At 42.5% G+C, this 9873-nt stretch overlaps 1 protein-coding gene across 4 annotated transcripts in view; it reads right to left on the bottom strand.

Moving 5' to 3' along the window:
- The window catches only part of GIT1 (GIT ArfGAP 1), a 198223-nt gene that overhangs the window by 12630 nt on the left and 175720 nt on the right, over positions 1-9873 (bottom strand). For 2 of the 4 annotated variants that reach the window (XM_075335245.1, XM_075335246.1), the window contains 4 exons: positions 7522-7674; positions 5780-5995; positions 4614-4703; positions 1853-1929 (listed from right to left, as the gene is read on the bottom strand). In XM_075335245.1, the coding sequence (XP_075191360.1) occupies positions 1853-1929; positions 4614-4703; positions 5780-5995; positions 7522-7674 (536 nt within the window). The remainder of the gene's footprint in view (positions 1-1852; positions 1930-4613; positions 4704-5779; positions 5996-7521; positions 7675-9873) is intronic. The other 2 variants (XM_075335247.1, XM_075335248.1) reach the window with 2 other exon arrangements.

Here is a 9873-nt window from a genome sequence, read left to right as displayed (position 1 = left end):
GCTGTACTACCCAGCTTCGCCCGGGTTAATAACTGTTAACAAAATAGAATGCATTAACAAAATTGTGTTCTGCACACAAAAACCACAAAACAAATAGATAGAAATGTAATTATTAAAAGGCAAAAACTAAGCTAATAGAAGCATTTCACAACATATATTTCAACACCACAGATATTCCACACAGATTTAACTAAATTGGCCAAGTAATGTGCTCCATCTGCCTCTTTTCAGGTCTGACTGTCTCTCTGACTGTCTCTCTGACTGTCTCTCTGACTGTCTCTCTGACTGTCTCTCTGACTGTCTCTCTGACTGTCTCTCTGACTGTCTCTCTGACTGTCTCTCTGACTGTCTCTCTGACTGTCTCTCTGACTGTCTCTCTGACTGTCTCTCTGACTGTCTCTCTCTATCCGTCTCCCCACCAACATCTTATCACCTCACATATAAGCTTCTTATACTATGAATGTCTTTTGTTCCTATAGCAACCAATCACCACTCCTAATAACCTGTAGTTCCAGGCTCCAGTTACTTTAATGGAGGCATGTTTTTTGGAGAGTAACTGTAAAGCGCGAGGTTAAATTTTCCTGTCAAAACATAGTCTACGACGTTCCCTGGGTCACATGAGGTGTCTGTGCAAAATGTCGTGATTGTAAATGTGACGGTGCGGATACACTTTTCGTTTCACTTTTTCCCCATTATGTAGATAGGGGCAAAATCGATTGGTAAATTGGACATGTGGGGTTAAAATTTCACGTCACAACATAGCCTATGACGCTCTCGGGGTCCAGACGTGTGAGTGTGCAAAATTTTGTGGCTGAAGCTGCGACGGTGCAGATGCCAATCCCGGACATACACAGCTATATATATATATATATATATATATATATATATATATATATATATATATATATATATATATATATATATATATATATATATATATATATATATATATATATATATATATATACATATACACACACATACACATTTTATATATATATATTATTATTATTATTTATTATTATAGCGCCATTTATTCCATGGCGCTTTACAAGTGAAAGAGGGTATACGTACAACAATCATTAACAGTACAAGACAGACTGGTATAGGAGGAGAGAGGACCCTGCCCGCGAGGGCTCACAGTCTACAGGGAATGGGTGATGGTACAATAGGTGAGGACAGAGCTGGTTGCGCAGTGGTCTACTGGGCTGAGGGCTATTGTAGGTTGTAGGCTTGTTGGAAGAGGTGGGTCTTGAGGTTCCTCTTGAAGCTTTCCACGGTAGTGGAGAGTCTGATGTGCTGAGGTAGAGCGTTCCAGAGTATGGGGGATGCACGGGAGAAATCTTATATATAGAAATATATATATATATACACACACAGTATATGTATATATATATATATATATATATATATATATATATATATATATATATATATATATATATATATATATATATATATATACACAGTATATACAAACAGTATATACATATATATTATATATAATGTGTGTGTATTTAATACGTGTGTGTATAATATATGTGTTACCGCTATCTATATCTAGTCTGTTCTTTCTACTCAGATTTATTGATCCTTTTATATATTTGCAAAAAACTAAATTGGGTGTTGCATAGATTAAAGGGACTGTTTTGAGTGAAGACACACTTTGTACAGCATTGCAAGATACATTGGTGCTAAACAGGCAACTAGAAAATATAAATGCATTACTACTACAATACTTACTTGTTAGATTATATCTGTGCTATAGTGTACTTCCAATGGCAGATTTTGGCAGACACTATGTGCCACAATCTATATATGCAGGGTGTGGATGTCACACCCTTGAACTTACCCAGTGCTCGTGTCTGTGCTCTGCGTATTGTCATAGTCACTGTCTGCACCGCTGCCATGTCGGTCTGCCTTAACAGACTGGTGGGAAACAATAAAAAGTACATTTAGTCTCACTGGAACATAACTTGTGCATCATTAAATTTCTCCTGTATATCTCTAATTTCTAACAATATCTAGAATTGCAACACTGGATCATTAAAGACGCAAGAAAATACCAACAATAACTTTTTTTTTGCTCCCAATAAAGTTACCACACATGAGTAAGATGTAGGTTGAATTGCATTTTTGATCAACAGCCATCCCACCTTGCTCCTCCATAGACATGTATGATCGTATGAGTGAGCATACACAATGTACTGAGGAGAGGAGAATAAACTGCAACCAAATATATGCCAAGGGAACCAAGGATCAGACATGTTCAAATCAAAACTCTAAAATGCAGATTCTCCAGACGGCAGATCCCATTAATGGTCGCGCTGCCCTCACACACATTAGGGGAGCCTGTGAACTTCGGAGATATCAGCCAATGAACTAATATGTAGGGACAGCATTAGCATACATAAGACACCTACTACAAACTTAATATTAGGTCTAATAGATAGATGAAAGTCTAAAAAACAAAAACCCACAAAAAAACGTTAGACCCGTCAGTTACAAAATAACATTGGGGTTTATATTGGCAAGGAAAAAAAAACATAACAGAAAAACAACCTAAAGAGAAGAGATATAGAATCTTCTGCAAGTTCATGCAATATTTCTACATAAAAAGCTGTGTAACTGCTGCCAGGACCCAGGGAGCGGCTGACACCGGGCAGCGATACCACCATGTGGCTGCAGTGGTACATATGGTGCTCCACACACCCACAAGCTTGGGGTTTATGTTGCGTTTTCCCCATTGACTTTCATCCCTATCACCATTATGTGTGAAGACCCCCGCAGTAGAAGGAAACTAGACTCGTAAATATACTAGATAAATAAGGGAACATGAAGCCAAGATGAACGAGGCAATGGACACTATTACATAGACACACAGCAGACTAGAGACGGGTCACATTATAGGTAAACATTCAGCTTTTTAATTACTTTGGTTACTGTAGATCAATATTAAATTATTCCCATTATGGTAAATGATTGACGATCACTGGGACAGCAATCTTTAAAATGAAGGGACAGCTATGCTACCAAAGCTTCACTACGCTCCCACTCAGTTGGTAGCCAGAAAAAAGGCAAAAAGGTCATAATTACCATCACAGGATATAGTCATGGCTTTAACGGGCACCGGTCAGCATGAACATGACATTTATTCTGCTGATATCATGTTATAGAGCAAGAGGAGCGGAGTAGATTAATATATAGTTTAGTGAGATAAGATTGAGTCTGCTCTCTGGGATTTTCGGTCCAGTGGGCGGTCCCATCAGTGACTGACAGCTGTCCCTCTAGGCACTGCTAAAGAAAGAAGGCTGTCAGTCACTGATCGGACTGCCCACTGGACCAAGAATCCCAGAGAGAGCAAGGATTTAATCACTAATTACCCTCAATCTTTTCTCACTAACCTATATATCAGTTTGCTCCGCTGCCCCATTGTACTGCATTTTCACAGCGACAGGTCCCCTTAAAAGGGAGCAAGTCATCAGAAAATTACATCTTGTTTAAATCAGGATTTAAAAAGAACCTATCATTAGGATTTTATACTCCAAACTAATGGAATGTAAAAAAAAAAAAAAAAAAAAAGTGCTTTAATGCTGATTAAATTATTACCTTTTTTGTATAAATCAGTTGTGCAGTTATAGAGAAATCCATAGTGGAGAAAGTATGCTAATTAGCTGCAAGTGTAATGGGCAGGTTGTGCACTTGCAGCTCTACTGCCGCTCCCTATTCTCCGCCCGCTGCTGTCTCTGACTGATAGGTCACTGAAACATGAGTGAACCTGGAAAAGGAGGCCGGCAGCAGTGGTCGGGAAACAGGGAGCGGCCAAAGAGCTGCAAGTGCAATGTCCAATGTATGCAGCTCATTAGCATAGAATTTCCACTATGGATTTCTCTAAAAGGACAAGCCATAAAAGAATAGATTCACTCAGCCTTAAAGCGCCTTTACTTACCAGACATTATTTGGGGTATAAAGTATTGATGACAGGTTCTCTTAAAGTTACATGTATCGTTTTTTTCACATCCCCATTTATTAAAAATAAATAACTAAATAAATAAAAAAAAATATATAAATATATATAGTTTTCACACTGGCCACTAGGCCAAATATTAGATTCCTGCTTGTTGGAAAACAGGGACATTAACAGCATTCTTAGACTTTACTGAACTGCATTAGCGTATATACGAGTACTATTATGATGGGAGGATGAGGGGATCGGTGGTGACATCACCTATTGTGATTGGTGGATCATGTGTTATCAGCCTTATATAGGGCTGTTACCTAGCATTGTAATCCTGCCTGTGATAATAATGAGACTGCTGAAAAGTCTGTTATGCAGGAGAGGAAAAGTGAGTCTAATGCAAGTCCTGGTGTTCAGTGTGAAAATGAAAGTTTGTTGTTTTATTAATACAGATAGTGATATGAAAAACTGTAAAAAAAACAAAATACAAAAAAAACCCCATAAAAACATGATCTAAATAACAGGTCTGACGACATATTCTCTTTAATAACACAATGAGACATTTATACTGCACTAACAAGTTTACAAACATTTATAAAGGGTTTACCCATAATTAGTAAATTAAATGTGAATACAAAGAAGGGGGGTACATCACCATGTTCCGGGTATTGTCCGGGGGTCCAGAGAACAGAGGGGAGGACAGAGGGGGGAAGGGCACAGAAGAGGCAGAGATGCCTTTCCGGATCTAGAACAGGAAGGGGAATGTCAGGCAGCATGCACACAAGAGAAGAGCACAATCTACAACTACATGCCACAATAACACCTGGACCTAGAGCACTAACACAGAACGTACACCATCACCAATATACAGGAGCCCAATCTAAGCAGATATACGGTATGTGCACAGGACAAACACTAGGCCGCCAGAGGAAACAAACCCATGCTCATGTGTTACATGGACTCAAACGATCATTACGGTATATTCTACATGTGAAGGATTTCTGTACCGCGCTCCAATGGTCGCTTTTCGTGCATGGTTAGAGGAATATTTAAGATTTTCAATTCGGATATTGAAAATATCACGAATATCACCAAAGGTTTTGGCCTTAACCCTAGAACGCATACCTGGGGCTCGCAGGCCTACTAGGTTACTTGTTTTCTATGGTTTATTTCTATGGTTGCGCATTCTAGGGTTAATATGCATTCATATGGTTGTATGCAGAGAATTTAGAGCAGAAGTGGAAAAAAACACTGTAAATAATAAACATCAAGATTATTTCAAGAATTGACTTCGGTTTTAAGTTCCTAACACAAAAAAAAAAAAGTTATGCAGAAGAAAAAAAAAAAAAGGTAGGAGACCCAACTGATTTTTTTTTTTTTTTTTTTTTTTTTTAACGAAGTCTACTGGTGGCACATATCCAAGCAAATAAAGTGAACCCGTGTCTCCCATCCCAAGCCACAAGACCACAGTTAGGAGAAACTGGTGGTGTATCCGATTGACACAGGCCCCCCCATTTTGTTGACCCAGGGGGTCCCAGCGGTTGGATCCACAGATATCTAACAATTAATACTTTTAAGGTTTATGGCATATCCATACTGAAGGATACACAAACAATGTAACACTACAAATCTGTCATTATTGAGGATCTGATCATCAACCATGGGGGGAAATAAAGCTTTCCCGGCATTAACGTGGCATGGAGGGTGGCTTTACAAATACACATTTTTACATTTTGAATTAGGTGCCATGGCAGCTCGGATATACAGAACTGCAATGCTCAATGTTGGCACATCTCTAAGGTGACTTAGGTAAGTACTTACACCCGAGTGGAAGGGCTGCAGCCGACTGCTAAGATCGTCTGTGGACTGTGCAAATGGTTTAAGGGCTGATCCCGGTTCATACATGGAAATTGCCTGCCGGTCTAGTCTTCTGGCTGAGGGTAATTGGTGTTCAGTCCTCTCGGGGTTTGCTGGTGGAGGTGGAGAAGGGCCAGTTTGGTGACGAATCTGTGAGTTCTCCGACTGTAATTTATGAATCTACAAGAAATTACATCATTATGATACAATACTGAAATATAGATAATAGGAATTCACATGGGGGATAAAATATGAGATTTCTCCAGAAAGCAGGAAAGGGACTTGTGGCCTTTTATAGCCAACTAACAAACATTTTAAAACAAATTTTCCATTATTAAGCAAAAATAAACAAAAGGGAAGTTTATTTTTGAGGAAATGCTGCCATTCTTGTCCGTAGGCGGTGCTTAGTACTGCAGCACAAGTGCAGTCATTAAAAGCCTATGAACAAGAGCGTCATTCTAGCAGCAAGGAAATATCTCACAGGCCACAGACAGGCAGGTCAACCATAACTACTATACACGGACAGGCAGGCCAGCTATAGTGTCCTCATGTACTATACATGGACAGGGAGGTCAGCCATAGTGTGCTCATGTACTATACATGGACAGGGAGGTCAGCCATAGTGTCCTCATGTACTATACACGGACAGGGAGGTCAGCCATAGTGTGCTCATGTACTATACACGGACAGGCAGGTCAGCCATAGTGTGCTCATGTACTATACACGGACAGGGAGGTCAGCCATAGTGTGCTCATGTACTATACACGGACAGGCAGGTCAGCCATAGTGTGCTCATGTACTATACATGGACAGGGAGGTCAGCCATAGTGTCCTCATGTACTATACACGGATAGAAAGGTCAGCCATAGTGTCCTCATGTACTATACACGGACAGGCAGGTCAGCCATAGTGTGCTCATGTACTATACATGGACAGGGAGGTCAGCCATAGTGTCCTCATGTACTATACATGGACAGGGAGGTCAGCCATAGTGTCCTCATGTACTATACATGGACAGGGAGGTCAGACATAGTGTGCTCATGTACTATACATGGACAGGGAGGTCAGCCATAGTGTCCTCATGTACTATACATGGACAGGGAGGTCAGCCATAGTGTCCTCATGTACTATACACGGACAGGCAGGTCAGCCATAGTGTCCTCATGTACTATACACGGACAGGGAGGTCAGCCATAGTGTCCTCATGTACTATACACGGACAGGGAGGTCAGCCATAGTGTCCTCATGTACTATACACAGACAGGGAGGTCAGCCATAGTGTCCTCATGTACTATACACGAACAGGCAGGTCAGCCATAGTGTCCTCGTGTACTATACACGGACAGGCAGGCTAGCCATAGTGTCCTCGTGTACTATACACGGACAGGCAGGCTAGCCATAGTGTCCTCATGTAGGATATATAGACAGGGAGGTCAGCCATAGTGTCCTCATGTAATATACACGGACAGGGAGGTCAGCCATAGTGTCCTCATGTACTATACATGAACATGCAGGTCAACCATAGTGTCCTCATGTACTATACATGGACAGGCAGGTCTGCCATAGTGTCCTCATCTACTATACATGGACAGGCAGGTCTGTCATAGTGTCCTCATGTACTAAACACAAACAGGGAGGTCAGCCATAGTGTCCTCATGTACTAAACACAGACAGGGAGGTCAGCCATAGTGTCCTCATGTACTCACTTCTCTCTGAAGCCGCCGCAGCTCCTCACTCAGATTGTTATTTACTTTCATGAGCTGTTGAACTTTGGCGTCCGAAGTCGCAAGAGCTTTTTTCACTTCCAGGTACTCCTGTAAAGTAATGGGACCATCTGACAAGTCGGAGGAGTCCATGCTCTGCACAGAGTGTAGAATTGTAATACATATAAATTATTTATTGCGTCCAACACTTTATGATCGATAGATGAATCAATACCTAGAGCAATACCAGCAGGAAAATCTCCCCTACAAAAGTATGTACACCTAGGGGATAAAAATCATGTCCAAGACCATATGGTTCCAAAGTGACTATACGCCTACTAAATTAGACAGCAGCATCACTTAAAAAAAGTGAATAAAATAATGTATATATTACGTGGTGTGACATTGGATGTATTATCACCACTCATTAACCATGTGTGAACTATTCATTAAGGTAACTGGTTGAGCCTTAAAACTAACAACCCAGCCCTTCCCACTCATCTGGATACTTGAAATAATGTGCTTGTTTTTGTGGGGCCATTCAAGACAGTATGCGACTTAGGCCTCATTCAGACGTCTATTTTTGCTACTTTTGTACACTTTCACCATCAGTGTGCCATCTGGTTTTCTCGGATGCAAACAAAAAAAAAAAAAAAAAAAAAGAATTTTGTTTACTTACCGTAAATTCTTTTTCTTATAGTTCCGTATTGGGAGACCCAGACATTGGGTGTTTAGCTTCTGCCTCCGGAGGACACACAAAGTACTACACTAAAAAGTGTAGCTCCTCCCTCTGAGCATATACACCCCCTGGATAACCAGATCTAGCCAGTTTAGTGCAAAAGCTGAAGGAGAATAGCCACCCACAAGTAAAGACAGAGCAAGAACCGGAACAACCGGAGACTCTGTCATCAACAACAGCCGGTGATAACACGCGGAACAAGAAACTGCCAACAGGCAACAGGGAGGGTGCTGGGTCTCCCAATACGGAACTATAAGAAAAAGAATTTACGGTAAGTAAACAAAATTCTCTTTTTCTTTATCATTCCTATGGGAGACCCAGACATTGGGACGTTTCAAAACAGTCCATGGGTGGGAATAAACAGAAAACTGAGAAGTAGGCAGAGCCTAACTTCACAAATGGGCGATAGCCGCATGAAGGATGCGTCTGCCCAAGCTCGCATCTGCTGAAGCATGAGCATGCACTTGGTAGTGCTTTGAAAAGGTATGCAGGCTAGTCCAAGTGGCAGCCTGACAGACCTGCTGAGCCGTAGCCTGGTGCCTAAAAGCCCAAGAGGCACCGACAGCTCTGGTCGAGTGTGCCTTGATCCCCGGCGGGGGAGGCACCTGAGTACACTGGTAGGCATCGGATATGGCCGACCTAATCCAACGAGCTAAGGTCGGCTTAGAAGCCGAGAGGCCCTTACGCCGACCTGTGGTTAGCACAAAAAGAGAGGTGCACCGCCTAAGAACAGCGGTGCGAGACACATAGATCCGGAGCGCCCGCACCAGATCCAGAGTATGCAATGCTTTTTCAAAGCGATGAACAGGAGCCGGACAAAAGGAAGGCAGGGAAATGTCCTGGTTAAGGTGGAAAGGACATTTCCCTGCCTTCCCACCTTAGGGAGAAAATCCGGAGTCGGACGGAGAACCATCTTGTCTTGGTGAAAAACCAAAAAAGGTGACTCCGAAGAGCGCAGCCAAATCAGAGACTCTCCTGAGGGAAGTTATGGCCACTAGAAAGACCACTTTCTGTGAAAGACGAGACAAAGAAACCTCCCAAAGAGGCTCAAAGGGGGGTTTCTGCAAGGCCGTTAGGACCAGATTGAGGTCCCAGGGATCCAAGGGCCGCCGGTAAGGCGGAATGATGTGAGACGCGCCCTGCATGAAGGTGCGCACCTGAGCCAGCCGGGCGATACGCCGCTGGAACAGCACTGACAGAGCCGAGACTTGTCCCTTGAGGGAATTGAGGGATAGTCCTAGCTACAGACCGGACTGTAGAAAGGACAGAAGGGTCGGCAAGGAAAAAGGCCAAGGAGCATGGCCGGAAGAGCGACACCAGGACAGGAAAATTCTTCAGGTCCTGTGATAGATTTTGGCCGAGGAAGACTTCCGAGCCCGAGTCATAGTGGAGATGACTTCAGGAGGAATACTAGAAGCCGTCTAGATCCAGGACTCAAGAGCCACGCCGTCAATCTGAGAGCCGCAGAATTCTGGCGGAAAAACGGACCTTGTGAGAGAAGGTCTGGACGGTCCGGAAGATGCCACGGCACCTCTACGGACAGATGGAGCAGGTCTGGGTACCAAGCTCGCCTGGGCCAGTCCGGTGCAATGAGGATGACCCGACGGCCCTCCATT

Source organism: Anomaloglossus baeobatrachus, chromosome 2 (assembly GCF_048569485.1).
Source record: "Anomaloglossus baeobatrachus isolate aAnoBae1 chromosome 2, aAnoBae1.hap1, whole genome shotgun sequence".
Taxonomy (NCBI): domain Eukaryota; kingdom Metazoa; phylum Chordata; class Amphibia; order Anura; family Aromobatidae; genus Anomaloglossus; species Anomaloglossus baeobatrachus.
Note: the sequence above shows the minus strand (reverse complement) of the source record. Positions and strands in the feature narration are given on the sequence as shown.